At 47.1% G+C, this 19,298-nt stretch overlaps 1 protein-coding gene across 1 annotated transcript in view; it reads left to right on the top strand.

Moving 5' to 3' along the window:
• camsap3 (calmodulin regulated spectrin-associated protein family, member 3) overlaps nucleotides 1–19,298 on the top strand; it is a 51,396-nt gene that overhangs the window by 24,564 nt on the left and 7,534 nt on the right. The window contains 12 exon segments of the mRNA XM_042327278.1: nucleotides 10,454–10,609; nucleotides 10,777–10,863; nucleotides 12,270–12,302; nucleotides 13,597–13,735; nucleotides 14,545–14,684; nucleotides 15,305–15,389; nucleotides 15,791–15,833; nucleotides 16,059–16,129; nucleotides 16,586–16,658; nucleotides 16,800–18,732; nucleotides 18,734–19,042; nucleotides 19,138–19,271. Coding sequence (XP_042183212.1) covers nucleotides 10,454–10,609; nucleotides 10,777–10,863; nucleotides 12,270–12,302; nucleotides 13,597–13,735; nucleotides 14,545–14,684; nucleotides 15,305–15,389; nucleotides 15,791–15,833; nucleotides 16,059–16,129; nucleotides 16,586–16,658; nucleotides 16,800–18,732; nucleotides 18,734–19,042; nucleotides 19,138–19,271 — 3,203 coding nt within the window.

Below are 19,298 nucleotides of genomic sequence, written 5' to 3'. Positions count from 1 at the left end.
AGACAATACGTATACATTGAACAGACAAGTCTTGGCTCACAGATAAGCTAGTAGTGTGACCTTGCCTCTGTTGAGCACAACACACCCCTAGAGTGAGGAGGGGAGAGCCCAGTCGTCTCGCCCAGCGCCCTCCATCCCTCCCCTAGGTAGAATGGTATGTGACAGCAGGGCAACGGTGGCTGGGCTGGCACTGCCATGTAGTCTCTCTCTCTCGCACTCTTTCTCTCTCGCACTCTCATTCACACACACGCACACACACTCACACACACACACAGCACTGTGCCGACGTCAGCACTTTACACCCAGCACGGAGAGACGGACAGGCAGGCAGGCAGACGGAGAGATTCAGGCCGCAGCCTTGTAGCAGTGTAGCAGCAGCAGTGTGTGTGCATGCTATGATGACTACCAGTCAGGGAGAATTTGAGTTCAGAAAAAGTAAAACAACAAGTCCAGTAGAAGGGGCTGGTTAGTGCAGATTAGGCTCAGACTAAAGAGGGATTGAGGGGGAGGAAAGCCCCCCCCCTGACAAGGGAATCTGTTATGACCTGTCAGTCAGGCCCCATTGGTCTCTGGTCAAAAGTAGTGCACTAGGTAGGGAATAGTGTGCCATTTGGGACTCAGACAGGGTTAATGATTATAACAAAGAGAGGGGGCTCTGGTTAGCCAATAGAGAGAAGGGAGGAGTCCTGCTGCTGTTAAGCCATAGGGCTCTGGTCAAAATAGAGCTGGGCTGTATACCGTATTTTACTATATAACGGTATTGCTGTTTTTTTTTTTTTACAAAAACCGGCTCGTTTTTATAGTTTACTCTGTTTGATATTTGATGTCTTTCTCCCTCTCCTCGTGCTGTATGTCACTTCCCCTACACCAAACCCTGCCCCCTGTCATGCCAGGAGAGAGCGGTTGCTCTTGAGTCACTTTCTTGCCGTTCACACTGCAGTCTAGCGTTCTATAACAACATTAGTTTGTTTATCTTACTGTCTGCAAACTACTGTCTGCTAGTTTCTTTTCTTAGCAAGCTGTGGCTAAAATAAATGGTTGTCCCCTAATGCTAATTGCTAGTTAGCTGGCTAACTTTAGCTTCTAAATGAACTAAGACGTAGATGACTAATGCAGCCTGGGACCCGTTCTGGTGCAGGCCTAGAATGTTATTTGTGCAATGGTATCGTCAAAATCAGAGAGGAATAGGTGAAGCATGAATACGTAATATCAAAAGTGCATAACTTGTACAAAATATATATATTTTTTAAGTTTGATTGAACAGTATAAAACAATTTGGATGGAGAAAGACCCATTGAAATCCCTTAGAATGTATGTGTTGCCACACTGGGGGCTCATGAACTACTCATAAAGCATATTTGGAAGTTTTACAGTTCAAAAACATAAAATATCTTCACAAATGTTAAAATATTGTGATGTGATACGTTGGCCATATCGCCCAGCCCTAGGTCAAAAGCAGTGCACCTTTTAGGGAATAGGGTACCATTTGGGGACTACTTTGTTGTGCATTATGTGAAACAACCTTGACAGAGGGGGAGACAAAGATGGAATCATTATTGCTCTGATTGGTAGATTCATGTACAAGGGGCAGACAATAAGCAACTGTTAGTGTAGAACACGCATAGTCGCGTAAACGACCGCAGTACCATTATAGCAATGGGTACATTTCTATATTTTCTGTGTCCTCTGTATCTATTATATCCCCAGCTAGTGTTGCCCAAATTACTCTCCCCTGTCTTAGCTACACATCAGTTCTCAGCCCCTTTCTCTCCCCTCCGCCCATCTCTGCCCCTGTCTCTGTCTCTGTCATTAGCCTGTCTCCATTTCTCCCCATCCCGTTTCTGCCCTCAGCCTGTCTGTGACCCCGTCTGTCCTCAGCCCATCTCCGTTTCTCCCCTCAGCCCCTGTATGTGACCCTGTCTCTGTCCTCAGCCCATCTCTCCCCTCAGCCCCTGTATGTGCCCCCGTCTCTGTCCTCAGCCCATCTCCATTTTTCCCCTCAGCCTGTCTCATCCCCCATCTCTGTCCTCAGCTGCTCTCTCTGTCCTCAGCCCCGGTCTCTGTCTCTGCAGTGATGTGGATCCTTAGAATGAGCATATAACAGGTAAAAAAAGACTAAACTGATCCTAGATCAGCACTCCTGCTCTTAAAAAATTCATGAATACAGGCCTTCAGGACAGGAGCCCCTGGTGTCATTCAGTTGAACAGCTAGTCTAAAGGAAACCTAGCCTGGTTAAAACCAGACTGAACGCTGTGTTTACCAGGCTAGACGAACATTGCCTGCCTGCCTGGCTGCACACTGGCCCAGCTGTCTGTTTGCCCTGCTATCTGTTTGCCCTGCTATCTGTTTGCCCTGCTATCTGTTTGCCCTGCTATCTGTTTGCCCTGCTAGCTGTCTGTTTTGTTTTTCTGTCTTTGTCCTTGAGACCTACTGAAAACACTAAGAGCACTTATTTAAAATAACCCTCCAGACACACAACCCTCCAGACTCATTGTCCTTCACTGCATGGCCTTGATTTGATTGGAAGGTCAGAGTGTTGTGTGTTTCATAAACAGTTCTACGCTTTACTGAGTCAAAGGCTGTTCTCGTCTCCGGTGGGAAGCAGTGGAGGTTACATGTACCTGTAGGCCCACTTCTCAGAACCTGGTGTGTGTTCGTGCGTGGGTGCCACTAGGGTTGCACATTTTGGGGAATATTCAGAGGTGGAAACTTTCCGTGGGAATTAATGAGAATAAATGGGAATTAACAGGAATATATGCAAATTAATATTAATACCAATTAAATGTAGATGTTTATTGCATTGGATATATTTACATATCATATGGAGACAGAACCATAAACCTTTTACCTTATCACAAGTAGACATAATTGCAAGTGATTAAATCCTTCCAATAGAAATAAAAAATAAATTTACTTACGAATTGAACTGTAATTAAATGAGTTGACTCTTCACATGGGAGGATTTCACTGAAAAACAAAAGGGAATATTGAATGATCCCCAATGATCCAGCGCATCTCCCCAAAAATGTTTTCAACATACATCTGTAAAATGATAGTCCAGAAACTAAATCCTTGGTTGTCTTCCTCTCAGACTTCCATGTATTCTCCCTGGACCTCCTTAATGTCTACCTCTTGAACATCAGACTCTAAGACCTCATCTTCACTGTCACTTTCCAACCTTGTTGAGGACGGCTCGTTGTCAGGCTCAAAAAGCCTTACGTTTTCCCGGGTGGCCACCAGTTTCTCAGCCGTTGTATTGGTCAGCCTGTTGCGTGCTTTGGTGTGTGTGTTCCCAAACAAGGACCAGTTGCGCTCTGAGGCGGCTGATGGTGGTGGGATTTGGCGGATGATTGAGGCAACAGGGGAAAGAGCCTCAGATCCACAAAGTCCCTTCCACCAGGTGGCTGAAAAGATATATGTTGGCACGACTGCCATATTCCATCTTCATCCCATCTTCATCCCAAAGCCTTTGCTTAGAATTCTACTTCGCCAGACTGCCAAGAACCTTGCCCTCATCCAGGCCAAGGTGGCGAGACATCATAGGCCTTGTTGATCTCTGCACCAGACAGGATGCTGCGACATGTATGGGCTTCAGGCAGGAGTCTTTACGCTTTTTGATGTATTTTAGAACTGCAGTTTACTCTGCTTGGAGCAACTCCTCATCGTTTTAATGCTTCTGGTATTTTTGCAAATGACATACGTGATCACTGTACTATTGCCTGTGTGAGAGATGGTAAAATTCCTAAGAAATCTCCACGTGGTTTAGGAAAAGAAACTGGAAGCGGTTTGATGTTCAAGGTTTTTTTCATGATGTATCTAGCATTAAATGGAATAGAATGGAATTAATCCCTGATGTTCAACTAGCCTTTTCTTACTTCCACAACACATTCCAGGATGTATGTAATAGGCATGCCCCTTTAAAAAAAATCAGGATTAAGGGCAGCGAGAACCCTTAGTTTACTAAGGAATTTACAAAAATCATAAGGGAACGAAATGCTATGTGGGCTAAAGCAAGAGGGACTGGTTTGGTAGATGACTGGATGGCTTTTAAACGTCTTCAAAATATGGGTGTTGCTATGATCCGTAAATTGAAAGCAGACCACTACCTGAAATCTATTTCATAATTTAAATAATCCATCCAAATTTTGGCAAGTAGTGAAGGGTTTGGAGTACAAAAAAGATCCACCGCTTCCCAAACAATTGTTGGTAGACACACAGATTGTAACTGAGAGAAACACCATTCAGAAAGCCTTGAACCAGCATATTTTTTTGGATGCAGGCAGTTTATTTGAAAAGGTCAAAGGTATAATTGAGCCCCCTATGAATTTACCTGACACCCCTGTGCACTCCTTTACCAGGTTCTCCTTTTCATCCTTCTCTGTTTCAGAAGTGTGTAAAGCCCTGAAAGAAATTGCTGGGGGAAAAATCCCCTGGCCCTGATGAACTAGACCTCTGCTTCCTACACCTAGCTGCAGACATCATTGCTCCCCCCTTAACATGTATTTTTAACCTCATGCTTGATATAAAGGAAATCCCCAAGTTCTGGAAATCTGCTTTTGTACTGCCTCTCCTGAAAGGTGGAGATCCTACGCTACTTGACAACTATCGACCCATATCAAAATTGTCTGTACTGTCAAAGGTACTGGAGTCCTTTAGTTAGCAGGCAGCTAAAGGCCTACTTCCAAGAAAACAACATCTTAAATGGAATGCAATCAGCACTGTTTCAGCAACATTGAAGGTTTTAAATGACATCCACAGTGCACTTGATAAGAAATTACATTGTGTGTCTGTCTTTATTGATTTGTCACAGGCTTTTGACACTGTGGACCATGCTGTGGTAGTGCAAAGGTTAAAATGTTGTGGAATTTCTGGTCATGCTCTAGATTGTGTACGATTTGATAGGTAATTTATAAACCAATGTGTAATGGCGGATGGTTGTAAATCTGAGTCCGTAGAGGTGTGCTCAGGTGTTACGCAGAGTTCTATTTTGGGGCCACTGTTGTTCATTTTGTATATCAGCAACATTAGAGATCTTATTGAAACAGCGGATGTTCATTTTTATGCAGATGATGCTCTTTATTCAAGTGGTAGTAGTTTATCTTTAGCTTTTGAAAATGCCCAAAGAGCATTTAATATCATATAACAGAATCTGTATGATTTTAAAACTGGTTCTAATTTCGGGTAAAAACAAAATGCATGCTATTTTCAAATGCCAGGCATGTTACTAATCATATCATTGCTACATTGGCTGGACATACTATAGAGCAAGTTAAAGTGTACAAATATTTGGGTGTGTGGGCTGATGATAAGCTGAGCTTCACTGTTCATGTAGAGAACTTGATAAGGAAACTCGAGCTGAAAATAGGTTTTTATTACCGGCATCTTGGCTTGTTTTTCTTTTGAGGCCAGGAAGGAGCTGGTACGATGTACATTACTGGTGTTTTTAGATTTTAGTGATGTTCTATAAATATATATATTATGCAGGCCTCAGCCACTACCCTGAGAGCACTTGATTCCGTGTATCATGCAGCCCTCCGGTTCATTACAAATCAAAAACATTGATCTCTACAGCGCTGTTGGCTGGACGTCATTGACCTTGCTTAGGCTTAAACACTGGTATACACTGATTTATAAGGCCATATTGGGTAAAATGCCATTTTATCTCTGTTCTTTTTAGTCAGGTCGGTAGATAAATATCAATTACGGTCCCATTCTCATTTGCTTCTAACAGTATCTAAAATTAGAACAGGTCATGGTAGAAATAGTTTTAGTTACTTAGCTCCGTGGTTCTGGAATTCTCTCCTGAACATTTAAAAAATTTGATCTAGTTTCGTTGGTGGAGTTTAAACACTTGATCGATGTATATATCATAGAAGAGTGTAATTGTCTTTAGGACAGCTGTTTTTAGTCAAGACTTTCGTGTTTTTAATGTAAAATGTTTTTGTTGTACTGTATGTGTGTTTATAGTTTTGTTTAATGTTGTGTTAGTGAATGTAAGTTTTGTTTTGCCTGAAACGTTGTTCCCTGTGCTGCTATTGGACCAGGTCTCTCTTTTCTAAGAGATGTTATCTCAATGAGAAAAACCTGTATAAATAAAGGTAACAAAACTAAACAAATGGGCAGGGCAGTATGGATTTATTCTCTTACATCTGCAAGCAGAGTCTGAACATCAGACAGGATGGCATTGTCTCCCTCAATCCGTGCAATGGCTACTGCTATGGCCATTTGGAGAGACTCCTTCCCCTCCAGGAGACTGTCAAACATGATGACAACACCACCCCAACAGGTGTTGCTGGGCAGCTTCAATGTGGTGCTCTTATTCTTCTCACTTTGCTTGGTGAGGTAGATTGCTGCTGTCACTTGATGACCCTTCACATACCTAACCATTTCCTTGGCTTCTCTTGTAGAGTGTATCCATTGTTTTCAGTGCCATGATGTCCTTGAGGAGCAGATTCAATGCATGAGCAGCACAGCCAATGGGTGTGATGTGAGGGTAGGACTCCTCCACTTTAGACCAAGCAGCCTTCATTTTCGCAGCATTGTCGGTCACCAGTGCAAATACCTTCTGTGGTACAAGGTCATTGATGGCTGCCTTCAGCTCATCTGCAATGTAGAGACCGGTGTGTCTGTTGTCCCTTGTCTGTGCTCTTGTAGAATACTGGTTGAGGGGTGGAGATGATGTAGTTCGTTATTCCTTGCCCACGAACATTCGACCACCCATCAGAGATGATTGCAATACAGTCTGCTTTCTCTATGATTTGCTTGACCTTCACTTGAACTCTGTTGAACTCTGCATCCAGCAAATGAGTAGATAAAGCATGTCTGGTTTGAGGGGTGTATGCTGGGCAAAGAACATTCAGAAATGTCTTCCAATCCACATTGCCTGTGACTATCAGAGGTGAACCAGTTGCATACACAGCTCGAGCAAGACATTCATCAGCATTTCTCTGACTTAGTTCCTCCATTGAGTCAAAATAACTTCTGATAGGGTGGCAGGTAGCCTAGTGGTTAGAGCGTTGGGCCAGTAACCAAAAGGTTCGAAGGATCGAATCCCCGTGCTGCCCAGGTAAAAATCTGTCGTTCTGCCCCTGAACAAGGCACTTAACCCACTGTTCATAGGCCGTCATTGTAAATAAGAATTTGTTCTTAACTGACTTGCCTATATTTTTAAAGAATTCCAGGAGGACCATGAGCTGTTGCTATCGATAGGGTGCCAGATTCATCATTTTCACCTCACCTACAGTTGAAGTCCGAAGTTTACATCCACTTAGGTTGGAGTCATTAACTCGTTTTTCAACCACTCCACAAATTTCTTGTTAATAAACAATAGTTTTGGCAAGTCGGTTAGGACATAAACTTTGCATGACATATTCCAGTCTGTGCTAGCAAAACACTCCTGTACAGTTGAAGTTGGAAGTTTACATACACCTATCCTGATGGCCACCGTGTGATGCCAGGACAACAACCTCTCCCTCAACGTGATCAAGACAAAGGAGATGATTATGGGACTACAGGAAAAGGAGGATCGAGCGCTCCCCCATTCTCATTGACGGGGCTGTAGTGGAACAGGTTGAGAGCTTCAAGTTCCTTGGTGTCCACATCACCAACAAACTAACATGGTCTAAGCATACCATGACAGTCGTGAAGAGGGCACGACAAAACCTATTCCCCCTCAGGAGACTGAATAGATTTTGCATAGGTCCTCAGATCCTCAAAAGTTCTACAGCTGCACCATCGAGAGCATCCTGACGGGTTGCATCACTGCCTGGTATGGCAACTGCTCAGCCTTTCGACCACAAGGCCCTACAGAGGGTAGTGTGTATGGCCCAGTACATCACTGGGGCCAAGCTTCCTGCCAGCCAGGGCCTCTATACCAGGCGGTGTCAGGAAGGCCCTAAAAATGATCAGACTCCAGCCACCCTATTCATAGACTGTTCACTATGCTACCGCACGGCAAGTGGTATTAGAGCGCCAAGTCTAGGTCCAAAAGTCTTATAAACAGACCATTTGCATTGTCTCCCCCTATTTTACACTACTGCTACTCTGTTTATTTTCTATGCATAGTTACTTTAATAACTCTACCTACATGTACATATTATCTCGAATAACCGGTGCCCCCGCACATTGACTCTGTGCCGGTACCCCCCTGTATATAGCCTCGCTATTGTTATTTTACTGCTTCTCTTTAATTGTTACTTTTAATTTAATTTTAGGTATTTTTCTTAACTGCATTGTCAGTTAAGAGCTTGTAAGTAAGCATTTCACTGTAAGGTTGTGTTCTGTTGTATTCGGCAACATGTGCCAAATAAAATTGTATTTGATTTGACTAAATGCTGTGCTTTCCAGGCTTGACTAACACTGCTTGCCTGCCTGGCTGTCTGCACACTGAGCTATCTGTTTCTTTCTGCGTCTGTCTTTCTGTCTGTCTATATCTGTCCTACAGACCTACTGATAACCCTAAGAGCACTTATCTAAATCCAACCCTCCAGACTCTCTAACTTGCACTCTCCTTCACTGGCCCTGGTTTGATTAGGTCAGAGCATTGTGTTTCTATGAACAGTTCTAGACTTTACCACAGATGGGAACAATGAGAGAGATATTTCACTGGATGTATACATGTGAAGCTTCCCCTTGGCGTTTCCACTCACTGCCAAAAATAGGAGTGAGAGGAAGCCCACTGGCCGGCAGTGAGAGAAAATGAAACGAGATGGATTTTGGGTGACATTCTGCACATTTTCTGATCGCTGAAACGTTTGATTTCATTACAGTTTTCTGTTCCCAAAACTAATCTGTTATGTCCAGAGTGGACAAAGTTTTTTGTGGACTTTACCCTTTGCAAAAAAAAAAATCAGGAGTGCAAAAGCGAATTGAGTTATTGCTCACGCGCACTTCACAGAGGAGGCGTTCCCTAACGGAAATATGCAGATACATGCTAGAATTCGCCAATAGGATCTCGCTAGCTCGTGCTTGGCTCTGCCCTCCTCCTTGCTTGTTCTGGCAACTATGACTCATTTGTTCCCATTGGAAACTACAGTCTGTCGTCTATCTGGGTTTAGTTATACAAATCTTTGACTGTACTAACTGGGTCAAAGGCTGTTCTTGTCTACGCAGACCCCTCATGATGAATTACGATTTTTGTTGGGGCCCCAACCCCATCAGTTGCCCATCCCTGACCTAACCCCATGGGAAGCAGCAGTAGACCGATAACGAGCTAACCCTCTTATGGGAGCTAAGGAGCTCTCCCCTGAGTGAGCTGATCATGTTTTTGGTGTGTTTTAATGGGCTTGGGCCATGAGAACTAAAGGCACTAATAGGTTTGGCTATGAGAAAAGGTACTAACCAGCTTGGAGAAAGGCACTGTCATGATTTTGGGCAAGGAGAGGAGGAGAGGGACAGAAGCAATGGACCCTGCATTGGGGGTTGGCTGGAAATACGGCAGTTTCGGTTTGGGATGTGACGGGGGAAGCTATTGTTGTGCCCTTTTTATGTTGTGTAAATTGATACTGTATGTTTTATGGTTGTGTTGTTGTGAAAGAAGGGGTTTTGTGTGTGTCGTTTTACTCACATTCTAGTGTGTGTGCACACGCACACTGCGCCACAGGATTCCTGGGGTTTGTGCATCTCTCTCACTGAGCCATCCCTTGTGGGTTGATTACAGAACAACGCTGTACAGAACCAAACTGTATCCTGCGCAGCCCTAGAGGCACTGTACACAACATTATCCTGTAACCTGTCGTCCATGAGTCATGCTGCCATATCTCCTAGCAGAGAGGAGGGAGAAAACGTGCACACACAACGATTAGAAGGGAGAAGAGGGAATGACTAGGAGGAGGAAAGAGAAAGTATACAGTGACGGGGCAGAGAGGGAGTACACAGAGTAAAAAAGGGCTGTTATCGTGATGGCACAGATGTTCCAAAGTTCACTCAGACAAGCTCTCTTTTTCTCTCTTTTTCTCTCTCAGCTCTTTTTGCTCTTCTGCTCTCTCTCCTCTTGCTTTCTGCTGATTCAGAGCTGTGGTTCTTGGAGTTTCCTAGTGGCTGGTTGTGGTACTGACCTGAGAACCTGCCATACATACTACATACTGCAGCCTGGTGTGATCTCATCTCGCCAGCTCTGCCACATTAACATGGACCATGCTCTTTCAGAGCAGTCTGAGGCTGTGGCCCAAATGGCACCCGCTTCCCTAAATAGTGCACTACATTGAACAGGGCCTTTGATATAACCCTATGGGCTCTGGTCAAACGTAGCGCACGATACAGGGGATAGGGTGCCGTTTGGGACACAACCTAAATGGTAGTGCTGCTACCCACCATTATTGCATTAGCCATAATTGATGGATGCTGTATTAAATGTCGTCTGAGTTTGGTGGGCGGACAGCCAATCCCGCAGCTACCTCCCCTGACTGTTCCAATGCTGACAGTTCCCTGTTCTCTTTGCTGTGATTGGTGCAGAGTGCCCACCTGGCGGTGATGGATGCCCTGATGTCGGTGGGCGCCATGGAGACGGTGAGCGCAGTGAGGATGTCCGGTGCGGCAACAGGGGAAGAGCTTCTGGGTGGAGTGGGAGGAGCCAGCTGGGAGAACACCCTGCTCCACTGGGTGAATGAGGTGAGGACAAGGACAGGGAGGACTCTCTCTTTCTCTCTCTCTCTCTCTGTCTCTCTCTCTCTCTGTCTCTCTCTGCGTTGCCGAGTCATGATTTCATAACCCAATTTATATCGGAGTACAAAATATACAGACTTATAGCATGTGGCTTTCCACCATCCCATCCCCAGTTGAATCAGAGGCTGAGAGAGCAAACAGAGGGTGCACAGGGTGACCCGTCTCAGGACAGCACAGAGCCACAGCCTGTCCAGCCTTCTGTAAGTATTCCACTACACCTGTACTACACAGGAACTGTGTCCAAAATGGCATCCTATTCCTTATATAGTGCATCTGTATAGAGCCCTATGGGCCCTGGTCAAAAGTAGTCCACTATGTATGGTGTATGGTGCCATTGAGGAAGCATGCAGTATTTATGTCAACAGCACTCACATTATGAAACACATTGTGTAACACGTATACATTAATCTCATGGATTACATGCTATTAAAACACTCTGACGTAAACATTTTCTGTGAACAAGCATGTTTTATACAGCCTGTGCATGTAAGATATTTCTACTTTATTGTGACAGTTTATAGTCTCCTACGCACACACTTATAATGCAATCTCCCTAGTAATCTGGTGCTTGTGCAGGTAACTACCAAAATAAAGGAAACCACGAGCCGCTGAAACGGCTTCCATGCACCTTGGCATAGATGAGGGATGTGAGACTTCTTCCACGAGAAATTCCATCATTTGTTTTTTATTGTTGATGGTGGTGGAAAACGCTGTCTCAGGCACCGCTCCAGAATCTCCCATAAGTGTTCAACTGGGTTGAGATCTGGTGACTGACGCACGCACGCACGCACACACACACACACACACACACACACAACCCTTTAAACCCCCTAGTCTCCTTTTGAGACTCCTCTTTCAAAGTCACTGAGATGTCTTGTAGCCATGGTAGCCAAAATAATGGGCAACTGGGCATTTTTCTACATGACCTTAAGCATGATGGGAGGTTTTAGTGGCTTAATTAACTCAGGAACCACACCTGTGTGGAAGCGCCTGCTTTCGTGTCCCTCATTTACACAAGTGTTTCATTTTATTTTGCAGTTACCAGTATCTCAACATAATGCTTACTGGTTGTATAATTGTTAGGAGATATATATATATATATATACCCTCTTCAAAACTGTCTTTTTCCTCTTAACTGTCCTATTAAAGTAGCCTTAATACATATAGTATCCTCTCCTCTCCACCTGTCTTCTCCTTCCCTGTTTTCCTCTTTCCTCCTCTCCACCTGTCTTCTCCTTCCCTGTTTTCCTCTTTCTCTGTCCTCTTTCCTCCTCTCCACCTGTCTTCTCCTTCCCTGTTTTCCTCTTTCTCTGTCCTCTTTCCTCCTCTCCACCTGTCTTCTCCTTCCCTGTTTTCCTCTTTCTCTGTCCTCTTCCCTCCTCTCCACCTGTCTTCTCCTTCCCTGTTTTCCTCTTTCTCTGTCCTCTTTCCTCCTCTCCACCTGTCTTCTCCTTCCCTGTTTTCCTCTTTCTCTGTCCTCTTTCCTCCTCTCCACCTGTCTTCTCCTTCCCTGTTTTCCTCTTTCTCTGTCCTCTTTCCTCCTCTCCACCTGTCTTCTCCTTCCCTGTTTTCCTCTTTCTCTGTCCTCTTCCCTCCTCTCTGACAGTGTCCCACTCGCTGGTACTGGAAACTTGTCCCTGTAAGTTCCTCCTCTTTTTTTTTTCTCCTCTTGCATCATTCCTTATCTTTCTCTCCATCTTCATATTCTCTGTTCTCGCTCTTATTAGATTTTTGAATGAGAGGTCTGTTCTGTTTTTCTCTCCCTGCCTCTCCCCCTGTTGGTACAATATAAGAATGCAGGCATACTGCTTCACTGCTCTGCACTAGGCCTATCCGCTGTACATTTCCTTGGGCTGATGTCACAGGGAGGGGTAGGGATGGGCAGGGTATTGTTGTTATTGGACATAAATCACATGTAATCTACTCAGGGCTCTGGAAATGTGAGAGAAAAAAACGTTCCTGCTAGAAACCAGTCGGTCTGGTCGGCTCCGTCTTAAAACGGACCATGTGACGTTTTTTGTTGTTGTTTGTTTCTAGCCACTAGCCAGTTATTGTTTTGAGTCCCAAATGACACCCTATTCCCTATTTGTTGGATTACTTTTAGCCAGAGCCCATAGAGTAAGAAGTAATGAGCTCGTGGTGTAGGCCTTTTAATGTGCGGTGAAACATTATGAATTGTGCCAATACAACCATTCTAACATGGCCGATAGTCATAGCTGTTTCACACTATATACGTTTTCTATCTGATTGGGACGGTTGTGTAACATTACACTCTCCTGAACAGACCCCAGGTATTACAGTCTGCTGACAGTGTTGACACTGTGCTGGCTGTGTTCAGTCGTTGTCTAAAACCTGAGAAGTCTCAACCTGAATAGTTTACCTGCGTCAGGTTGGGTTAAATATCTTCCTCCGATGAGACTCTCTCCCCTGGCCTACTTTCCACTGACAAAGCCCTCGCTGTCTCTGGACTCTTTCTATGGTTACGTCCAAAATGCCACCCTATTCCCTTTTGAACAGAGCCCTAGTCAAGACTACTGCACTACATAGTCAATAGTAGTGCACTATACAGGGAGTAGGGTGCCAATTGGGACACAAGCCATTCTCTCTCTCCCCATGGCTTCTGCTGCCTGGTTGGCTGCACCTTTCTCTTCTCCACTTCCATGGCATGTTATCTGTTCTCTCTCCACTTCCACCCCTTTATTCTCTCTCTCTCCTCTAGGAGCATGTTGTTGGTCACGTTATCCGCGAGCCTGATGGGTGTTTGTGTGCACGTGTGTATGTACCATTTGTGCTGTGTGTCCACCTGTGTGTTTTTTTTTTTTTAAGAACATTGTCCTTGAATTCGCATTGAACAGTAAAGCCTGGACATCTCCCCAACTCTCCTGTACTCACTCAATGACGTGTCTCTCTCTCGCTCTCTCGCCCCATCTAAGATCCGCTACAGAAAAGACAAGATGCTGTCTAAACAGAAGCCTACATTTCCGGTGGTGACTGAAGTCAAAGACCTCTCCAACGGTTGTGCCATCGCTGCTGTTGTACACTACTACTGCCCCGGCCTGTTGCAGCTAGAGGGTACGTACATAAAACCACATGATACAAATTAGCATGACAGTATTTGATATGCAAATACAAAAGTTAAACACAGGACTTGCGTATAGTTGTCAAATACAATGCAATATAGGACATGCCTGAGGGTTTGACTAAAAAGCCTAGCTTACTATGTTACAGGTTCCATCTAGGTTTAAACCACACTACCTTTAATACAGTAACCTACTGTATTACTGTGTGCAGTGTATCATTACAGTAACCTACTGTGTGCAGTGTATCATTACAGTAACCTACTGTGTGCAGTGTATCATTACAGGAACCTACTGTGTGCAGTGTGTCATTACAGGAACCTACTGTGTGCAGTGTGTCATTACAGGAACCTACTGTGTGCAGTGTGTCATTACAGGAACCTACTGTGTGCAGTGTGTCATTACAGGAACCTACTGTGTGCAGTGTGTCATTACAGGAACCTACTGTGTGCAGTGTGTCATTACAGTAACCTACTGTGTGCAGTGTGTCATTACAGTAACCTACTGTGTGCAGTGTTTCATTACAGTAACCTGCTGTATTACTGTGTGCAGTGTATCATTACACATACTGTACTACCACATACTGTACTACCTGTCCTGTGTTAGATGTTTAGACTCCATGGCCTGACTACCTGCTCGTTGTACCGTTCCTGTGTTAAATGGGAGTTGTAATATGGCTTCCCTGTGCTCTAGCCTCTCCAAACTGTACGTGTGACTTTTTCAGCGGGGTTGGGATAAAGTCGAATTCCGGTCGGTCCTCTGCGTATAGTTGGACAATCAAGTGATCCTCGTTTTGTCCTTCAGATGTGTGTATGAAGGAGTCCATGGCGGTGGAAGACAGCCTGTACAACCTGCAGCTGATCCGAGAGTTCTGTGACAGCTGTCTGAAGAGCTGCTGCCCCCTAGTGTTGGAGGACCTGCTCTACTCCCCACAGGAGCTCCAGGTACCACTCCCCCCCCACTGTGGGCCTGCAAGGCCCTGTAGGATTTTGCTCCAACCCCAGTTGTAACTATTCAGATTTAATTTTGCTTATTATTAGGCGTGCTAGACTAGGGTTGGAGTACAAACCTACAGGGTGGTAGCGCTCCAGAAACCGGTTTGGAGAGCTCCGATCTACACGTTGTCTTGCCCCCAGAGCCATGCATTTAGAAATGTGTGGCTAAATGTATGTCTCTGCCTAGACTGGAGCGGCAGGTAGCCCAGTGGCAGCAGGTAGCCTAGTGGTTGGAACGTTGGGCCAGTAACCGAAAGGTTGCTAGATCGAATACCCGAGCCGACAAGGTCAAAATATGTCATTCTGCCCCTGAACAAGGCAGTTAACCCTCTGTTCTCCGGTTGGCCGTCATTGTGAATAAGAATTTGTTCTTAACTGACTTGTCTAGTTAAATGAAAAAATATAAAAAGACGGTCTTATACAGAGAGTGTTTGGCCAACTGCCGCTGGATGCCATACATGTAGTAAAACTATTACAGCATGTAACTTCATTCATATCCAGGAATGAATTGTTACGGAGATCGAAACGGCATTACAGGGCTCCTTTAACTGTTTCTCTGGTATGTTCAGGTCAACATGATGAGTTTCCTAGCGGAGCTGCTGGGTTGGTTCGAGGTACGGAGGCCGGAGTTTGTTCAGCCACTGAACACCACTGGTAAGTGTTGGGCTGGCCCTGTTCAGGAGGATGCAATGTTACAAAACGTGCACATAGAAATGTGTCCTATCGAACAGATGTGGTGGTCTGTCAAGTAGAATAGGGAACTATGTCAGCTCTAGTTGTTACACTTCTATCTGCATTATTCGGAGTGTTTTGCCTCACTGAATACACCCCCAGGGCCTATTTGCATAAAGCGACTCTGAGTAGGAGTGCTGTTCTAGGATCAGGTCCTCCCTGTCCAAAATAATTGTGACTCTAAAAGGCTAAACTGATCCTAAATCAGCCCTTCTACTTTTGAGATGCTTGATACATTCAAGCCCAAGTCTTGTGTGTATTCCTGCGTCGGCCTGAATGGCAGTGTCGACATTTGACTAATGAGACTGTTTGTTTTGTTCCAGATGCTTCTGCACCGCTCAAGCCAACCAGTTTGAGCAATAACAGGTACAGCAGCTCTCGCACAGTCATAATCACAAACATGACTTTAACATGACTTTATTTCTATATCAGTAGTAATCTGTCTCAGGAATGATATCTTTAGAGTGAACGTTTATTGTGAGCGCTCGGGTGAGTGAGTAGATTTCCGATGTATTTATTACCTATGGCAAAATCAACTTGAAGCTTCATCTTGACACTTGATCTTGAAACAAGTTTTTGTCCGTATTTCAGCGGCTCTCCTTCCATCTTCAAGAAGCCATTCCTGCCCATCTCCTCACCAGTGTCGCCAGGGCCTGTGCCAGGTGAGTGCGGGGCAACGCCCATCCCATCATTTAGGTCTGTCACACGTCTGTCCTCTGCAGAACACCCGGATTCAAATAGTATTTGTTTTATTTACACTCAAACAACACAATACGTGTAATGCAATGAAATGGATTGCTTGACGAGCTTGCCTGGCCCAATGGAAGCAATGGAATAGTCCCGAAAGTGCAAACTCCATTCATCTGTGACCGCAGGCAGGCATGCTCAATCAAACGCTCCTCAAGGTATTTGAGGGAGAACAGGTACTTAGGTTCACACTCTGAGTCTTTTATAACTGTGTTGTCTGCGTTTGTTTATCAGTGGGTCCACGTGAAGGTTTTTCTGTCTTTTTCTGTATTTATTTTTGGTGTTTATCTTTGCATGCCCTGACTAGTGCCTGTGTGTCTTTGTGGTGTCTTTGTGTGTCTGTGTTGGTGACTGTGTGTGAATGTGTGCAGCGTCTCTGACTCAGTCTGCCTCCATGTCTCATGTAGAGAGAGCTGGGAGAACATGGACCAAGAAGCCTTTCAGGTAGGACTCCATCTCTTTGTTTCTCTCTCTGTTAGCTCCATATTTCAGTTGTATCTCAGTACAAAGTGTTGGTCAATTCTATTTCAATGAAGTCATTTCAGGAAGTAAACGCTCTCTCTCTTCCCGTCTCTCTCCGTCCAGTCGTCCCCTGTCCTCGGCCGTGTCCTTTAGCATTCCCTTTGGCCTGGATAGCGACGTGGACGTCGTGATGGGCGGAGCCATCACCCGCTCGGTCAGCTCTGATAACGTGGCCCCCGGCCAGACCATAACCCGCGTGCCCTACACCCCCCCAGAGGACCTTAGTCACCTGCTCAGCAAGCCCCCTGCCCCCCCCGGCTCCCACAGAGGTTCCTGGGCCACCCAGAGCTCCTCCGTGGTGCCCATGCTGCTGAAGGAGAATGGCCTGGGAGATGGGGATGGGGATGGGGAGCTGCCCACCATCGAGGAGGCCCTGCAGATCATACACAACGAGGACAAGATGGAGCCCCGGCTCCACCCTGACGGGGCGGCCGACGGATTCTTCTTGCACTCTCCCGACGACCCGGCCAGCACCAGACGCAACGGCCGCGCCGCTCACTCCTCCCACCCGCCTAACCCCATACCCCTCAGCTGCTCTGCCCCGTCCCGATCTGGGATGATGTACCACCCCCACCTTCCCATGGGGGGCAAGACGCAGGCACCCAGGGAGCAGGCCTCCTCCACCCCCTTCTCCCGTACCCGACACACGTCGGAGGGCTCGCGGGACGACGACTCGGTGCTGAGGGACGGGAGCGTGGACTCTGACGCCTCTGAGGACCTCCTTCTACTCCCCAATGCCCAGTCCACCCCTGCCACGCCTGCTGTCCACACCAGAAGCTGTGGAGGCGGAGCGGACGCGCCGGACAGTGGCGTGAGGATGACCAGCTTCGCTGAGCGCAAGAAGAAACCGTCGACAGTGGGTGTATCACCTAATAGCGGCGGCGCCAGCTGCAGCGAACCGGTCGCCCCGGCAGCGACAGCTCCGATGACCAGCTGGGTGGTCCAGCCCCAGAAGTCGACAGAGGAGAGCCCCAGTAAGAGTCCTGGATTGACCACCGAGATGTCCGAGCTGGGAGCCCGGCTGGACGAGAAGAGGAAGGCCATCGAGGCCCAGAAGAAACGGATTGAGGCCATCTTCGCCAAGCACCGCCAGAGACTGGGCAAGAGCGCCTTCCTGCAGCTGAAGAAAGAGCAGGGAGTGGGGGAGAGAGAGGAGGAGGAGGAGGGGGGCCAGGTTAGCGCCTCCTCCACAGAAGAGGACCTCAGGGGGCTGACGCTAGAGGAAAGGCTGGCTCGAATGGAGGACGAGGAGCAGCAGGAGGTGCAGCAGCAGGAGAAACGGCGCCTCTCACTGGAGCAGGAGGGGAATATAAAACCTTCATCACACCTGGACAACAAGCAGGCCTCCTTACCCAGAAGGGAGAAGGGTGCAGGGGCGGCAGGGCCAGGAGGAGAGCAGGTCGGAGTGGTAGCGCGTCAGCCAGCACCATTGGGGGACTACAACAATGCTGTCTCAAAGCTGAACGCGGCGCTAAGCTCCCTGCAGAGCGACATGCAGCGCCTCTCCGAACAACAGAACCAACTCATCAGGAAGAAGCCTGCCGCTCCTGTCGGCAACAAGTCCTGGGTGATCCCGCCCAGTCTCAAATCCTCGGCCCCTCCCCCGACTCGCATGTCCCGCGCGTCCACCCCCCGCGACCTCGCCTCCGCCTCATCTTCCCCCTCGTCGTCCCGCCGCAACGCAGCCAGTCCCGCCAGAACATCAAAGTCACCCCAGGTCCAGCGCCGGGCCCAGTCGGTGCCTCCCAAGAGCCCCAAGCACCAGGCCACCCACTACCACCACGCCCGCCCCCAGGACCTCAAAGTGCCGGGCCTGTCGCGCGTCCTCACCCCCCACAGAATGTGGACACTATCCCCCACCTGCGCCGCGCCTCCCCTGGCAGTGCCGGGACCAGAACTCCTCCACCTTCAACATCAGCTCTGCCCCCAGCCCTGCCTCAACCCCAATCCCCTCCCCCGCCCCAACCCCCACCCCCCGGGCCCTGTCGCTGGCCCTGGATGACAACATGTCGGACGCCGGCTCGAACGAGGACCAGAGCATCTTCAGCATTGACCTGGATACCGCCACATCTCAGGCCTCGGGGAGAAAGGAGCATGGAGGTGGTGGGAGCTCGGGGGCGCCCTCCGAGTGCTCGTTTGAGAGTGACGTTCCAGCTGCGGGGGTGTTTAATGGCAAGCGCAGCAGCCTGATCGAGATTTCTCTATCGGCCTTGTGCGGGGACGAGGATGACCTGAGTGTCATGGACGACTCCATGAGCGACGTGACCGAACCCGAGATGAAGGGAGGGGTCGGCTTCTTCTTTAAGGTTAGCCGGACTCTGTGTGTGTTTGTCTGTGTCTGTTTGCCCGTGTATGTGTTGTAAGCCTAACTAATCCTGTACCGGTGTGTGTCCACCATCAGGATGATAAGGTGCGGCCGGAGGACGAGATGGCCCAGAGGAAAGCAGCCCTGATGGAGAAACAGCGGAAGAGGGCGGAGGAGATGAAGAGACGCAGACTGGAGCAGGAGGAGAAGCGAGAGAAAGAGCATGCGATGTGCGTTGCGTTTTCAAGCCACTTACA

The sequence above is a fragment of the Oncorhynchus tshawytscha genome, linkage group LG09 (genome assembly GCF_018296145.1).
Source record: "Oncorhynchus tshawytscha isolate Ot180627B linkage group LG09, Otsh_v2.0, whole genome shotgun sequence".
Classification (NCBI taxonomy): Eukaryota; Metazoa; Chordata; class Actinopteri; order Salmoniformes; family Salmonidae; genus Oncorhynchus; species Oncorhynchus tshawytscha.
This window is presented reverse-complemented; position numbering and strand designations above follow the sequence as displayed.